General features: G+C 46.0%; 1 protein-coding gene across 1 annotated transcript; it reads left to right on the forward strand.

Moving 5' to 3' along the window:
- The first annotated feature begins 4,059 nt into the window (after nt 1–4,059).
- Nucleotides 4,060–12,791, forward strand: SYBU (syntabulin (syntaxin-interacting)). The gene is made up of 5 exons (XM_009579809.1): nt 4,060–4,132; nt 5,942–6,044; nt 8,988–9,191; nt 10,139–10,288; nt 11,512–12,791. The coding sequence occupies exons 2-5, from the start codon at nt 6,004–6,006 to the stop codon at nt 12,620–12,622; spliced, it is 1,506 nt and encodes a 501-aa protein (XP_009578104.1). The 5' UTR covers nt 4,060–4,132; nt 5,942–6,003; the 3' UTR covers nt 12,623–12,791.
- Nucleotides 12,792–17,147: the final 4,356 nt, after the last annotated feature.

The following is a 17,147-nucleotide window of genomic DNA, read 5'->3' on the forward strand; positions in this document are numbered from 1 at the left end:
TCGGATGGGTGTCCACCGAAGAGCGGGGATGATGGCTTCATTGGCCAGCGCAGTGGGACAGGGGAGGGGATGCCTGTTGGTACCTTAGGATTGACCATGCCAGGCATCGCTGTGCCCAGCTTCTCACCATCATTCTGAGAGCACAACTCACAAATCTGAGCTCGGTGACTAAACTGCATATAAAATCGGAGAGGATGGTTAGGTACTACAGTCCAAGATTCACAGCAGAGAGCATGCCAGGCAGGAACACACCTCCACCAGTCCACAGGAGACGCCAGAGAGGAGTGCCCGTCTCCCCGACTTCGCCACCTACTTGTAGTCCCGAGCGTGCCCACGAGCGTGCCTCGGATTCACTCTGAACCTCCGTGCTGGAGCTAGGCCATCCCTGTGAGTGCAGGCAACCAGCACATTTCGTTCCTTTGAAATATGGCCAGTGCTAGTGCTAACCCTGTTTTGTGTCACAGCTGAGCAGTTAGAGCTTGGGGAAAAGATCTGAGTTCAGTGCCCTCCTTAGAATAACGGAGTTCAAACCCACACCTCCCATAAGAGTTCCTGAACCACTGCGACCTATATCCCCAGCTTCCTTCACTGACTCTAGACCTCATGGTAGTGGAGAGTATGAGACATGGGCAGAGGTAGAGCATGTGGGAGCAGCTTCTGTCACCCAAAGGTTAGAGCAGTCCACATGGAGGAGAGTTCTGTGTGCTGTTCCTTGTTCCCAGGATTATATCTGCTTTTACCCAGTTACTGTTTGGTGTGAAACATAATAGTAAGTCCAAGATAAGAGTCTCACGTATAGTAATAGTAAGTCAAATAAGTAATAAGTCAAAGGCCAGTGTCTGGAACCAAAACCCACTCTCAGCTATGGGCTTGACACTGTGGATCGAGTACATTTCCCACTAGGAGCCTTTGCCCTCGAAATGGGTCATTTTTAAGGGCGTTACCTGAAGAAAAGCCAGAAATGCTAAAGCAAGACTTCATCACTTCTTTGCAGCTTCTTTTTCTTATGTTTGTCAGTGCACGTGAGCAGTGTGGTTTTCTTTCCTAGATTGCTTGTGGTGTACAAAAACAATCTTGCAGGAACAACCCCATATTAAATAGAAAAGAAGCAGCATTAGCGTTTCCTGGAAATATACTGCTTATGCTGTTAAAGATTGGACCTAGAGATGTAGCTGTGAGTTAAAGGTTTCAAGGTAACCAAATCTCTTAAAAATACAGGTCCTTTCAGTAGTGGGCATTACAACTGAATTCTCTCTACTTTTCCAGCTACTTCTAATGGCTTTGCTGGAATTTTTTATGCAGTCAGGCCCTCTCTTCCCCTTGGGTATCTAAATAAAGTGATCTACAGAGACAGCGTGCCACTTACTCCTCTAGTTGCTGCACTGGAGTGGTGAACATACATGCATATTTTGGTCTCTTTGCCGTGTAACAGGATGCTTTTGAAGGCAAGGAAGCTCAGCAGATTTAAGTGCTTTACATTTTGAGGACAAGCTGTCTCTGTCAGCACTGTTTTATTTACAGCTCTGTTTCACTGGGTGACTATATGCAAAACCTAGCATCAAGAGTGATATATATATATATAAAGAGGTCAGAAGATAGGTAAGCTCTGTGGTTTATATACTTTGGTGAAGTTGCAAATAGGAAAGACTTAAACAAAAAGATAAAATTTTAATAAGCTCATACGCATCCTGAGTTTTGGGAATCCAGTTCTGCTGCTCAGCTGTCAATGTTCCTGTCACAGATATTACTTGAACTTTTTCCTTTTTTCCATATTTTGATCTTACTATTTAGATAGCAAATGGACAATAAAATGCATACAGGAAAGTTTGAGCTTTGTTCTCATAGAAGGAAAAAGATTAAATGCTAAAGTGCAAGCAAAATTTTAATATCAAGGCCAGAAGACCGTACAACAAGGTATCCAACCATCTGTAATGGCTAAAAATAGCAGACTCCATACTCCAGGTGTGCATGTGGGGCTATTGTGTGACTGCGTAAGAAGTGTATATACTGTCTCTATATACGTTTATACATACATGACGTGATATTTCTGTGCTTGCATACTGTCCTGGTAGGCCCAATATACCTAATCTGTTCTACCTGTAAAAGCTGTGAATGCAGTGTGTGATATGGTCACTGTACCGTGTCGTTATCCATGCACTATGGCTGAGGCAGTGCAGAGAGCAGAGTTAAAAGTGGGGCTTTTCTACACCCAAAATGGAGGTGCGATGGCTGCACTGCACAAGTGGGATAAACGGGCAGCAGTGCCAGCTGGAGGCGGGCTGGCCCTTGCACAGGCAGCTCTTTCTCCCTCTCCTCAATCCCACCCCGAAAGTTGTAATTGCATCACATGCAGGATGGGAAATTTGCCCTGGAGTAATTAGTAGGAGGTTTCGCAGTCGATCGCAGTGCTGCAGCAGGTCGGCATTAGCTCCCTGAGCTGTGGTCCCTGACCCACGCCGCAGATGCACGCACGCGTCTGCCGGACCGTCACCGCCCTCGCTGCCGCTGCCTGGTTGTGCCTGCCCGCGCTGCCTGCACCCCTCACCGCAGGTGTGCAGCGCGCAGTGGCGGGGCTGCAGGCTCCCCTCTCCTCCCCTCAAGGAGCTAGGTGACAGTCGCGGTGCTGCCAGGGCAGCAAGGAGGCTAAAAGGCAGCACAAAGCATGATGCTGTCTGCAGCGCGCTCTTAGCTTGGTGCCATTGCCCATCGAGCAGTAAAGTGCAAGGACGGCGCTAGACACTGCACGATTTCACTCCTGCTTCTCAGATACCTGTTCCAGGCAAGGAGCAATCCTGGAAAATGTTACAGTACTTTGTTGGCCATCCTTGTGTTGTTCTTCCCATTGCACACAGCAGTGCACAGCTCCACTCCCATGGCGTGGGCGTGCTGCTGCTCGGAGCCCGCTGCGAGACGGGGGGAGGCCGGAGCGACCGGCCTCTCAGCATCAGGTGCCGTACATGCGGCACGAGTGTTTCCATCAGAGCATATTCCAGAATCGGCTCACCCGCCGGCAGGCTGTTGGTGTTGTGGCGCTGAGTGGCTGCAGCATGGAAGAATGTGTATGAATGGATTTCAAATGAGATACTGCTGAAGCCGGTGGCTCAATATGTGGCATCTTTCTCAGGAAAGGGTGGGTAAGACAGTCCTGTTAGGCAAGGAAGTCTCAGATCAGGGCAAAACAAGTGTTATGGCCAGTTAGGACAAAATAATATGTTTTTGAGAAATGTCAACCTCTTTCATGGTTAACGCTGAATCGGCAGGCTGTTCTGGGGCTTACATGTGTGAGCTTTTGCAATCATATTGTCACAGCGACAAAAATAGTCAACAGGCGTCCTTAGGGAACTGTCAGCCTGGAGAATGGCGTTCGGAGAAATGAGAGGCCGTGTTCGGCTCCGGCCCGTATTGCTGCTAGGCAAGGAGTTTCACCTCTTTGTTAAGACATTTGTAAGATAGAAGTCACATTTACCCAGGAGAATATGTTGCAATTGATATCATATGGATAGATGCCATGTTATTTTGCTTAGAGATGTCTACCAAATGGGAGGAAATATTTTTTAAAGTCTCCTAGTAACATTGCTGTTGAGCTCTGCTATACGCAGAGCTGGCTTGAGCGTAACTAACACACTTGGAACAGATACTAGCAGTGACCCCTTTAATTTATAAAATGTTCTCGAAGATCCTATAAATAGCCACATGCCTAATTTTAAGCATAAGTAGTCTCCTGTGCCGAGTGTTAAGCTTGCATGTAGCTGTTACCAGAATTGGGGCCAGAAAGGTTAATTTGTGCTTTGCAGACACAGTTCCTGGTCTCAGATGCGGTTCTGTCTTTCAGGAAGCTCAGCCTTCGAGGTGGTTGCGTCTTCAGGCTCTGCTGGCTCTTACCGGCAGTGCCTGGCTCGGCAGCCCTTCCCAGCGCTGGGCTCCAAGCCAGGCAGGTCAGGGAGAGGCTATTATTAAGCCTTGCTTCCTCGAAATGCTTTCGATAGTGAGATCTGATTATGATGTAGTCTGCTTAACCAGAGATGAGCCTCGGCTAGGGCTCCTGCTCTCTGTGCCGCAGCCAGGACTTGGCTTTGGAAAGCTGTTGGCGTTTTGCAAGGGCAGGAATGTTTTGGGGGCCCGAACACCAGAGGTATGAAATCTGTGCGATGTGTTTACCTGTTCAGGTCTTGCTTGGAAAACTAGATTTGGGAGTAGTGTGATACCGAGACAGTATTTGGTATCTTAGTCTTGTGGATGGGAGTGTTTTGTTTATCAGGAAAACTCTGTTGCTGCTTTGGACATCATGTCCCACGGTCATTTTCCTTCCCCAAGGAGAGGGTCACTGACATCTGCGTCTGTAGACATGATATAAATACTCTGTGAAACAAAGCAGCTTTGCTGCTCTCCCACCCTCCCCTTGCAGATATGCGTGCAGTTCTGATCTGGTTACAGCTGTGGTGACTTGCGTCTGATTATCAGGGGTGTTGTACTGGGTATTGGTTAGATGTGATAAAGCTGGGTCCCTGGGATACCCTTTTGAAGAGCGAAGCTTTGCATTTGAGCACTTTAAAATTGGGCTGAGGAATATTCTGGGCTGGGCTGAACCAGAGGCACAGAGAAACGGGGGCTGGTCTCAGACCTGGTGAGGTTGGGAAAGTGTTGGGTTAAATCCGAACACGTCTGATCCTAAGACTGGTTGCTAAGAGTTGCCGGATGGTAAGGATGGTTGCTGGATGTCTGATCCTCTTTAAGGCTGTGAAGACAGGCTCTGACAAGGCCTTTTCCCAGTCCCAGGTGTTCAGGGGTGCAAGATGTGCCCGTCACTATCAGCTCTGTGAAGGATTTAAGAGAGGTTGTGCACTTGAAGGTTTATCTGCCGCAGCGGGGATGATGGTAGCTGCAGCTGCATCTCCCCCTCGTGGAAAAGATAGCAAAAATGGGATTTGTGGTAAGCCTGCAGCCACTGGCCGGTGGTGTCTGTGCGTGGGATGGCACCCAGAAATTCTCAGGTGAGAGGTGCTCCCCCCTGACCGGCTGCTTAAAGGATGTTGGAAAGTTATTTCCATCCCCTCAGATAAAGTCACCATCCATTATTGTGGCTCTGCAGCATGAGACCTGGATATGGCCTGGGACATTTGCCATTTGAGTCACAGACTGAAAAAACCCCTAACTTTAGGGTGGTTTTTTTTCCAGATGATAAGACTTTCTTAGTACATCTACCTACTACTGACCTTCGCAAAATGAGAGCAGTTTTCCTTGTATATGCCAGAACTTGGGAAATAAAAGCTGTGATCTGTAGAAAGTCAGTAATCAGATAGGTGGCTCAGCACCCGAGAAGCACCTGAGAGCCACACGTGATTATTGGATTATTTTAAGGCTATTAAAACTGCCTTACTATGCTTCTGTGCCACATGAAAACCTGCATACGTGTGTACATGTATATATGCGTATACCCTGCTAGCCTATACACATTTAAACATATATACATGTAAGTGTACATCATCTCAGAAACGAAAATAGAAGCAGCTTTCCTCCCAGCAAGTGGTATGTTCATATGGTTTAAGGCAAGAGAAATCTCCAGTTACAATTGTGTGCTCCTAACCACTGTGCTCCTGAAGGAGCCACCTGAGCAGCCTCATTCATCTATTGATGGCTGTGAGAAACCAAACAGGTTGTCACAACCAATGTTCCTAGCCGAGTCCTAAAATGGCTTCTGTAGCGTGAGGGTTTTGTGTCCAAATGGTTTTTTCTGCTCTTGTTGAAGTGCCAGTTCTGAAGAAATGTTGAAAATCTGGAACAAATCCAGCGCTTGTCCTCAGGGATGTTTGAAAATTCATGCAACTTCTAAAATTCACACGGGACAAACAAAGGAAGGATGCTTGTGATTCATTGTTATTTTGCAAACAGTCTTTGAGTTATAATTTCCATCTTGTTTTCACTCTTCTCTTTTCCTTTCCAGGGAGTGAAGCCGATTTTAGCTCTTCAAGCAGCACGGGCAGTATTTCAGCACCTGAAGTCCATATGTCTGCTGCTGGAAGCAAAAGATCTTCTTTTTCTCGCAAGTATGCAAAGCAATTTTTCCTGAATATTGCAAGTGTTGCTTGTGCAAAGATAGACTACTATGTAAGGTCTTGCAGCTAATACATAACAATACCAGTATTGTGAGTTTTAAAGCGTTTTGGGTAGCGCTTACACTGATGAGAACTGTGATTGAGAAAGAAAAAAAAATTGCTGTATTTGGAGCACAAAAATTGTCAATATGCCAGATCAGCTGACTGGTATTTTTTGGTTGTTTATTCATAACAAGTATGGGAGGTTGTTGTGGTTTAACCCCAGCCAGCAACTAAGCCCCACGCAGCCGCTCGCTCACTCCCCCCTGGTGGGCTGGGGGAGAGAATCAGAAGGGTAAAAGTGAGAAAACTCGTGGTTTGAGATAAAGGCAGTTTAATAGGTAAAGCAAAAGCCGCACACGCAAGCAAAGCAAACAAAGGATTTAATTCACAGGCAGGTGTTCAGCCGTCTCCAGGAAAGCAGGGCTCCATCACATGTAACGGTTACTTGGGAAAACAAATGCCATCACTCCAACCGTCCCCCCCTTCCTTCTTCTTCCCCACCTTTATATGCTGAGTGTGACATCATACGGTATGGAATATCCCTTTGGTCAGTTGGGTCAGCTGTCGCAGTTGTGTCCCCTCCCAACTTCTTGTGCACCCCCAGCCTACTCGCTGGTGGGGTGGGGTGAGGAGCAGGAAAGGCCTTGACTCTGTGTAAGCACTGCTCAGCAGTAACAAAAACATCCCTGTGTTATCAACACTGTTTCCAGCACAAATCGAAAACATAGCCCTATACCAGCTACTATGAAGAAAATTAACTCTATCCCAGCCAAAACCAGCACAGATACAGTCAGGTAAGGCAGAAAAGGCATTGGCTGGAGTGGAGGAGGAAACAACTGTGTGTATGTTAGTAAACAGCAGTACTTCTAACCAGTTAACCTTAACCTTTTGGTCTTAGCAGTTTGTTTTCTCTCTGTAATAAATTGCCAGCTCGGCATGTACCTTTCCAGACCATGGCCTTATTTTTTGTGGGAAGAGGTAGACAATATTGCCAAAATTTTCTTAAACACCCTTGCCCAACCTTTATATAACTAAAATTACATGCAAATAATAAAAAAAAAACTATCATAGTCATCTAAATGAACCTTTCATGAAAGATTTCTGTAAATTTTCTCCCTATCATGTGCGAAGTGCAAATCCAGACAGCTTGCGAATACAGGGGCATTTGGATGGAGCAGCACAACTTATGCTCTGCCCACGCAATCTCTGCTGGTTACAGTTTTTGGAGTAGGAGGAAGAGTTCAAATTGCCAGGACTGGTTTCCTGCCCTTTGTGGAAGAGCTGGCAGGCAGGCTGGGACCGGCAGCGGGATACCCGTATGCTTAAGTCACACAGACGTCTCCAAGGTCACAGCGTGCCGCAGTGTGCAGAGATCGGCAGAATGCTGCTTAATGAGCAGTTTCCTATCTGTATCATGAGACTGTTAGAAAAATAAACATTACTTAAGCACTCTCTAGATTAAATCTAACAAGTAAAGGTACTGGCTGTGGGGAAAAAACAGTACTAGGTGTAATACGAAGCCCTAAAATCACCTTAGTTTCACTAAGATTATGTATCATTTCATATCTTATTGTGTATTTAAATATAACTTTAAATTAGAGCATACTGACCTACTTAATTGGACAGAAGTCCTCTATAATAGTGCTCCTTCAAATGCACTGCTGTGTCATGCACAGTTCTGCCTCACACCAGAGTTGCTGCTGTACTCTACAAAGTGGAAGGAGGTGTCTCCTTTGCAATATCTTCTTTTTTAACTGTTTGACTGAAGTCACTATGAAACATTTCAATGTGGTCACAAGCCACAGTCCTGCACTTCATTGTAAAATAATTATAAAATCACCCAAACCACAGCAGTGTGATGAAGGTTTGCAGCAGCCACTCAACCATCTGTTCCTTATAAACTGTTCCATTTTCAGAGAAGGGAGGAAACCAAGTTAGACAATTTTAAGAAGAGATTTTGCTTCATAATTCTGTGGTATTTAAAGTTTTATGTTCAAGCCTTCTCTTTTGCTGGCTGGATTTGCCTTTTTCCGTTGAAACCTGCCCTTTCAATACAGTTTGGAAGAACAACTTCCATGGGAGGATGAAGGTAGCAGCGTGGTAGAGCAGGAAGGCAAAACCAACTGAGCAAGCGAGGAACGCACCTCGGGAAGCTGACCTCGGAGCTCCCCAGCCCTTTGGCAGCTGCTGGGCAGTGCAGATACCAATTGCTTTCAAGCACACACAGTTGACAGTCAGGTTATTTCATAAAGAGTGGGAAAAGAAAGGTAGATATGTATGAGGGAAACTGGAAGGATGAAAGAAAAGGCCGTGCTTTCCTTTGTCTATTTTAATACCATTTCAGCCTGCTCTCAGTGGGGTTCAGATTATATCTAAGCAAATGAATAGCTGACGACAGCTGAAGCACCCAGTATGCCAAAGGCAGAAAAGAACAGTGGATCAAACAAAATCTGTTTTCACTGCACACTGTGATCCCTCGGGCTGCTTGCTGAGGACCATGAAAGCAATCTTAGAGCAAACCTCCAGGGCTGGGCATCTCTCTGCAGGCCTGGCTGGGGAAAGCCGAAACGTGGTTCTTCTGGCATTAGCCCAGGCTGCAGTCCTCTCATTACTTAAGGGAGTCAGAGGTTCAGGGAACGTGGACGATCTGATGGAGTCACAGAGAAATGTGAAAATGGCCGAGGTTTCCCTAGATCACATAACTCAGACTGAGAGCCCCACAGTCAGTGAAAGAATGCAGTGGCTGATGACTTCAGGACTTTCTTTCTTCCCAGCTACTCAGTTATCTATCTGGTTTAGTGTTCAGACAACTTTGCGTGTGAAATAAGACACGTAATGGGTTGCATGATGAGGATAATCCAATATGCTTTAACCATTTTGGTTCCTCTCCAGCCGTGGCCCTTATGGTCGGAATAATGGATCCTTATCCTGCAAGTCTGGAGCCAGCCCACCTGCTTCCCGTGAAAAGGACCCTTTTTCAACTCTGTGCAAAAACCAGCTGAGTCCTGCTAACATCCATCAGAGTTACAAGGCTTCTTCAGCCAGCAGCAGCAACTCAGGCTCATACAAAGGAAGCGACAGCAGCCCAGTGATGAGGCAAGTCTTTATTTCAGCATCCCGGTGTTCAGCGCGCTGACTTACCTTCTCGGCACTGTAATGTGGGATCAGCTGTCTGAGTTGCCGAGCAGGTCACCTTGCTTCTCAGCATGGGTGTGACTCCTCATACTGGTGGCTCGACAGTCAACAGGGTGCTCCATCCCTTGTAAAAGCTTAATTGTTTCAGCCCTGTAAAATTCAATTTTTGGAGTTGGTTTTCAGTCCAAGGCAGGCTCCTTCACGTGGTTTCATGCCATCAGTTCTCATGGGGATTTACTGGTTCTTTCGTCTAAGGGTCCTTTCGCTTTGGAGAGAGTTGGGTGGGCTAATATAGAAAACATACACTCGGGCGAAAATTCACCCTGCCCAGCCTTAGGCACCTCCCGAAGGAGTGCAGCTTCCTGTACAGATACCTGCCAGAGCATGCGGGACGTATTGCAGAGAAGAAATTGCCACCAGGCTGCTGCTGTTTCCCTCCCTCTCCCGGGCAACTCAGCAGCCAAGCATGTCAGATACACACCTAAAGCTGGATAGGATGAATCTAGGTTTCAGCGTGCTCAGCCTCATAACTCACGTGCAGAGCGGAACTCCGTCCGTACGCTACCTCACCTGGCCGTGTCTGCAGCTGGGTGCCCTTGCCAGTGGCCCGGCTGCCTGCTCCTGGGCACACCACCCATTTCGGGTGGGGGGACGGCTAGGTATTTTAGAGTTAAATGTCTCATTTGATGTAACAGCACTGAAACTACAGTAAATAGTAAATTTTGCACTATAGCCACAAATCAGCCGTTTCCTCAAGTACTTTGATTTGCCAGAGGGAGTGTGCGGACACTGAGGAGTCCCAAATGAGTCATTGACAAGTATCAGTCAATGGGATGTTTTTCTTTTTGCCAGGACTGAAGAACTGTACGAGTGATGTTACGTGATGGTTTGGTTTTTTCTCTTTTCAGGCGATCAGGGAGATACAATTCTTGTGGTGACAATCACAGCATTAAGCCACAAAATCCAGAGCAGTATTTGACTCCTCTGCAGCAGAAGGAAGTTACAGTACGGCATTTGAAAACAAAGCTGAAGGAATCTGAGAGCAAACTTAAAGAAAGGTATATTTAACTTCAGAAATCAGAGTTAGAAAGATTTATTCAGGAGCATTTAGGGGTGGGAATCCTGAATGGTTTTACTCATTTCTTGACCACATAAATTGTTCATTAAGGAAGTTGAAATATGATCAGTCTGATTAGGTTGTTTTCAGGTATTTCAGGTTTCATAGCATGCTCAGTGAATACATACCATGCAGTTTAGTTATGAATATGGCTGTCTCTTTTCCCTTTTTTGAACTTTCCCAATAGAATATTTTTAAACGATAATTTTTTACTGGTCTGATTTAGCATTGAGACCTTTTATACATAAAACAGTTTCTACCTGCCAGCATGTATTACCTTAGTCTCCTGTTCTACCTCACTCAGTGAAATATGACTACAAATGTCCCTCTTCTCCCCTAATGAAAGAAAAGCTCTTACACAAACCAGTGTGCCTGCTTGTGTTTTTGTCACTTAGATATTGAATTTTTCACAATAGCCCTTTGTATGGACGCTGAACAAAGAAGTGACAATGTGCATTACACAGCAACAGATGTCATTTCTTTTACTAAAACCGCCCTGAGAGCTGGCTCTCCAGCACACACAACCCAAGCGGGCACAAAGGGCCGTTTGAATGGAGCCCCAAGGCAGAGTCCCAGGGGCCCCTTGGTCCAGCTCGGGGTAGCCCGACCTCTGCCTCTGCGAGGGCTGGGTCTCACGTAGGGGCCCCTCTCCCCGCTTGTTTGCAAGTCATGGCAGCAGCCTCCGGCTCCACGCTGGGCAAAGCAAGCCAGCGCCCGCAGCCCCGAGCCGTCCCGCTGTCTGAGGCCAGCATTGGCTCTGGCTGTGACGAGCTGCTGGGAGGCATGGGGGACACATCCAGGCAGCCGTTTCTCCTTTCCTCCATGACAAGGCAGTAGGTGAGATGTTAAGCGCTGTAGTGGTTGGACCTAACCTAGAGGCCACCACTTGCGCCTCAGAATGTCCAGGATCACGGCGTAGCCCACAAGGCTGCTGGCTGTGTGGCGAGGCCGGTGACTCCAGCTAGCAATCAGCCGGCATGTCTTGGCAGCCGGCTTACGTCTCTGCCAGCTCTCTCAGAGGCGGCAGCAAATGGTGCATGGAGGAATTTGCATCCGTCTTGGAGCATCTCTGCAGCATAGCCATCCCAGTGCGGTGGAGCCTCATATTGACTCTTTAACTGACCAGTCGGCAGAGGTGTTATAACATTTTTTATTTTGCTACAGGGAAACAGAAATAGAAGAGCTCAAAGCTCAGCTGGGACGGATGAGGGAAGACTGGATTGAAGAAGAGTGTAATCGTGTGGAGGCAGAGCTGGCCTTAAAGGAAGCAAGAAGCGAAATTAAACAACTCAAGCAGGTTATTGAAACCATGAAAAACAGCTTGGCTGAGAAAGACAAAAAAATTCAGAAATACTTCATAGACATAAACATTCAAAACAAGAAACTGGAATCTTTGCTGCAGAGCATGGAGATGGCTCAGAACAGCTCTGTGACGGATGAGCAGTGCCTGGAGTACACGTGTGACTCAGAGGGGAAGCCGTTAGTGTGTGCCACAATGCCAGACAGCCTCATCACAGAGGACCAAGCTCTGGAGGAAGTGGCAGATAGTGGGCTGCTCCTTAATGAGGACACAGCTAATGGGAGTGATTCATCTGAAGAGAGTTTGACCACCACAACCTCTGAGTTGAGTGATCCAGCTCCCTCCAGTTCTGCTGTGAATAAAGAGATGCTTGAAAATGTTCTGGATGAACAACTAACTTCTTCCCAGGAGGAGGAGAAAAGCAGCAATGTGATGGTGGAACAGGCCATCCAGACTGACGTGGTGCCATATAGCCTAGATGTGGAGCAGCTCATTCAAAACATCTTCAGAGCTCAAGATGCCTGTCCTCTAAGCCCACCTTCTTCACTGAAGGAATTGGGTGAATTTTCTCTTGGAAGCTTCAGTGATTCTGGTATCATAGTGGACTTAACTCCAAGTGATCCAAACTCTGCCATTCTTTTGTCTCCTATGGAGTCTCCATGCAGGAAGGTGGAGCATGTAGCTAATGAAAACCGTTTCATGAAAGAACTTGATTTTACGGAACCTCATGATGATGAAGCCTTTGGGTACATCCATACTGTCTCTCAGACAGATATAAAGAGGAGATACTGGAGCAGCAGTCTCCTCAGAGATGTTCTGGCTGTAGCAGCCCCTGTTGTACCAACTATCATGTGGGCTTTCAGTACTCACAGAGGAGGAACAGATCCCATTTACAATATCGGAGCATTGCTTCGTGGTTGCTGCCTGGTGGCCCTGCACTCTTTACGCCGTACACCCTTCAATATCAAAACCTAAAGTCCACTCTGTCCCTGGGCACCAACTGGCTGAGGCAGGCAGAAAGAGGGATGAGATAGGTTGTAAAAAGTTATTGTATATTCTGGCAGAGTCCATCATTTTGCTTTTGACTATGTGATTTGCACTATAAGTTGGTTCAAAAACATTTTCCTTGTTTCAAAATGAAAAAGCTGAACCCTGTAGTTCCACAAGATGTTTTTAACTGGTGTTTTTAACAGTACTGCTGTCTACAGAAATAGTCCCTCTACTCCCAGGCACCGTGTCGCTCCCCGGTGCTGGTGTCTTTCTGGTGCCAGCGCATCTGCACAGTGAACATGACCAGGGAAATCAAGGAGGATTACAGCTAGCGCTCTTTTGTGTGTGTTTGCTGAGTTAGCGTTAAGCTCAGTTTCCCTGGCTGGTTCATTGAGCAGATGTACAAGCGCTTTGCACTGGCTCAAGGGTAGCACAGGAGCAAATGGCCAGAGGAAGGTGGGGTATTTCTTTAGGCAGCACTAACCTAAAACATTTGTGAAACTACAATGTTAAGTAAGTGACATGGAGACTTGTCCCACATGTACTCCAGAAAGCATGCTAGCGCTTTCCATTTGTTGTCCGAAGTGTCAATTCAATGTAGAGGTAAAACCCATATTCCCCAGGCAGCTTCCAGCACATCGTTCGTGCCTGTCTTGTGTAGTGCTCTTCTCAATCGTACAATTGCTCGAGCATTTCACTGGTCTTGTGCGTATTCGGGGACTGTAACCAAAAATGTACGTTGTTGGGAGTCTTGAAACATGTTACAATGATAAGTATAGGCATGGATACACTTTGAATATTAATGTTGTTTTAAAGTCTTAATGTATTGGAACCTGATAGTCATTTGAGCCCTTTGAAATACTATGTATAAATGTATTGTGTTTTAACTTATTGTTTATTTAATTGCTTTATTGTAAATTACCTTTATAATCACAAGTTCAGTAAAGCATGTTAGAAATATTAAACATGTGCAAGTGTTTTATTGTAGCAAAGCTATAAAAAATACCCCATCTCCACTGAGCGGTCAGGCACAGGCAGAGCGGGAGAAGGCACTGTATCAGGGCATAAGGAACCACCAGGACCCAGAGAACAGAGAAAATCTAAGTACAGCCCAAGCGTAAGCACTCGGCCAGAGAAAAAGGCTCCAGTCAGTCTGCGGACGCGCACGCCACCCACTCTGCCGCACCCACGCTGCATTAACAGATGCAAGTGACCTAATCTTTAACCCGATGCAATCTTCTAGAAGCTTGTAACTTCTCATTTCTGAACTGCCAGGAGAGTAGCAGTCTTCCCGGCATTTAACAGAAGTCCAGAAGGCTGTCTTTAACCCAGCTGAGAGTCATGCAGTCTTGGTGTGCCCACTGTGACCATCAAACCATGAATTCTCCATGTCCAAAACTTGAGATCTGTGCATAGGACAGAAGAGGGCAACACTACCCAACAGATGAAACAGTGGGGTTTGTCTGGCCCCACCCAAGCTTTCAACACCGCCTCTGGCCATTTAAACCTCGCTGGCCTCCTGTTTTCCGCTCCAGCAAAGCAAGCGTAGTATTTCCCTGTGCAACCCAGAGCAGACGAGGCCCAGTGAAGCCAGACGATGCCATGCATTGCTCTGCAGCTTTTGGAAGAAGGGAGTTACTAGTAAGCCACAAGGGAGGAGGAATAATTGGCCAGCACGTGGGGAGCATTTGCAGCACTCACGGGGGCGATACACGCAGATGCTTACAGAGGCGACACAGAGACCTTTCACGTCCCTGTGATGCCTGGGTTCTGAACTGCTTGTGTTTGCAACAAAGATTCAGGAGGGTTCATTAAGCGTTATATTAAGGAAGAGAAATCTAACAGACAATTTGATGAAACATAGTCCCCAAGAGTTCACACAGATGGCCACGAGAGCATCTTACTTTCTCTGCTGGTACCTTCCTCTCCCACCTCTCCTGCCTTCTTGGGTTCCTGCAGGCCAGCTGGCTTGCCTGATGGCACTACTGCAACACGTGTTGCCCAAAGGTCACTTTCAAAAGCTTTTTCTTTTAATTACATGGACACAAGGGAGAAAATTAATAGGTTTTGGGGGGGGGGAGAGGGGTGTGGGGGGGGGGGGTGCTAATCTAAATTTTATACAACGGTGGAATTCCATCATTCCTAGATACCTCCTCTTGGGACTGGAACACATTACAGAAAATGCCTTACTCCTTCTTCAAAGTATGTCTGTTCAAGGCCAAGAGAGCAATATTTTATACCTGATGTTACCAACTTCATTACAATTTTGGATTTCTCTTTTACACTATTGTTTAAGTGACCTTCACTTTGAGTGGGGGTGAAATGGAACATAATTTAGAGGAAAAAGTGATCTTCAGTTCCAGGAGAGAGATTCACTTGCAACTACACGGGTTTCTTTGCAGCATGCAGGCAACAAAGCAGCACAAACCTACACTTATGTTTAGAATTTCAATAGGCTGAACTCATTTCAAACCATGTTTCGGGCAGGCTCCATTTAGCAGCAGTGTTTTTAAACATGCTGTTTAGGACAGAAGGCGCTAACACCAGAATAGCGTCAAAGTTGCTTCCTGCCCTTAAAAATCTTTCTGTCCGCTCAGCTCTCATAATGCATTTAACTACGCTTAGCAAGAGGTGACAGAGTTCCCATCACATTCCCGATAAAAGGACTTGCTCTGATCTGTACCCAAAATTCAGCTCGCTTCCAAGCCTCCACTTTCCCTCCTCCATACTGCAAGGATGTAGACAGCTCAAGGTGCCCTTTGTAAGATGAGGCCTGAAGTGCCATGGTAAATGCTCCAGTCCCAGAATTTGGCGGACTGGCCTTTGTTCCCTGATCCACAGAGGATATGCCGGCTGTTGCTACAAACATACCATCTTAATTTTTTTCCCTCTAATATTTGGCTTTAGTCTTAGCCATGTCTCACCTGGATCCTGCTGGTGCTGCACGGAGTAGCTAGGGGAGGACAATCAGCCTCCAAACAGTTCAATAAAAACTCCTATCCTTTTTTAGAAAATGCTTATACCCACACTCATACCGCACTGGAAAGTCTTGTCTCAAAGCGTGCAGGTAGGGAGGAAAAGCAGCTTGTAGGCTAAGGGTAAAATAGCAGGCGCCTGCTTGAATTCAGGCTTATAGCATAGCAACTAAGTCAGCTCCTTCCTGGGCTGAAGCAACGCCTATTGATAATCCCATTATGCATTTTCTTTTCTAACCCAGGAACAAAAAAGCCTTTCTTTAATACTCAGTTTAAGACGTACCCGACCTGCCCCTAAGCTGCTGAAAAGGTTGAGGCACAGGCACTGCCCACCTCCCCACCAGAGATTCACCTGCGCCATTACTTAGGTCCACCCTCTCACAAGGCTGTTCTTAATTCTGGTTACTTACTCATTTCTCCTTCCTTTCCCCCCAAATCAACTACCTCTCCTAAATCCCAACCTCTAGAAACATACTAAAATGAAAGCACTGTTTTATGTATGTCCTACATCAGAAGAACAAGTGAACATTTTGCTCCAAAACCCTTCAAACAAATGAACACAGGACATTGCAGACATGAGCAACTCTAGCGGAGTCAAGGAAAGGATGATTTTTCAGTCATCCTGGCAGGTCAATCCTCCATAGCCAAGAATAACAGTGAAGGCAAGCAAGTCTAGCTTTCAGTAAAGAAAAAAAAAAGGACATGGTGAATAGGCCAAGTATGGAGAGGGAAAAGGAGGAGCCCATGGCAGTAGGAGGGAAAGAAAACAAGCATACACAGTGGGTGTATGAGATCCCTCAAGGAACTCAAACCAAAAAGAAAAGATAATAATGGAAGAGCAGCTACACAAAAAGTTTAGCAAAAATGTTTTCACATTTGTTGAGGATAAAAATCAACATATAGGAAGGAGGAAAGAAGATACAGCACAGGAAGAAGATGAAACAGATACCAATGCATGGGTTTTTAACACGCAAGATACTACCTACAAGAGCACCATTTCCTTACTGGCATTAGGTCAGCACATGGCAGAGGAGATGGGGGTCATCTCTAGAGCAGCTGTGCTCAAGTACGAGCAGGTAGACAGAGGGAGGAACACCAAAGCAGTACGCCGCAGCAGAGGGAAGGGCAATGCAGGAGGGCTGACCTGCAGGAAGGTGGCAGCATCTAACGGTTTTTAAAATGGCTGAAGGCTCAAAGAACAAATGCACTTTCATGATGTATTCAGGGGCTTTGTTTCTAACTTTTTATTAACTAGCCCATGTTTTGTTATTTTTAATAAATAGTATTTATTTGCATCTATTTTACATTGCCTCAGAAATAGCAATAGTAAGCACTAAACTGATGTTTTTAAAAGATGAGATGTAGCTTCCAACATGTTTTATCTTAAATAGGCAATAGATATTAGGTTTCCATGCCCTGTGTCAGCAATAGTGAAAGAATTACGACTTGTACCTCCTTGCTTCATCAGTGTGCTTAAAAGGACAGACACGTGTTATTATTAAAGCTTATTCACAGACTTTCTCCTTATCTTCCAC

This window comes from Fulmarus glacialis, unplaced genomic scaffold, assembly GCF_000690835.1.
Source record: "Fulmarus glacialis isolate BGI_N327 unplaced genomic scaffold, ASM69083v1 scaffold20746, whole genome shotgun sequence".
In the NCBI taxonomy this organism is placed as follows: domain Eukaryota; kingdom Metazoa; phylum Chordata; class Aves; order Procellariiformes; family Procellariidae; genus Fulmarus; species Fulmarus glacialis.

Excerpts from the sequence above, each read along its gene's own strand:
- SYBU (XM_009579809.1), top strand. The coding sequence starts at position 6,004 with ATGTCTGCTGCTGGAAGCAAAAGATCTTCTTTTTCTCGCAA. Across the intron at positions 6,045-8,987 it reads AGATCTTCTTTTTCTCGCAA|CCGTGGCCCTTATGGTCGGA; the intron begins GTATGCAAAGCA and ends GTTCCTCTCCAG. Across the intron at positions 10,289-11,511 it reads GAGAGCAAACTTAAAGAAAG|GGAAACAGAAATAGAAGAGC; the intron begins GTATATTTAACT and ends ATTTTGCTACAG.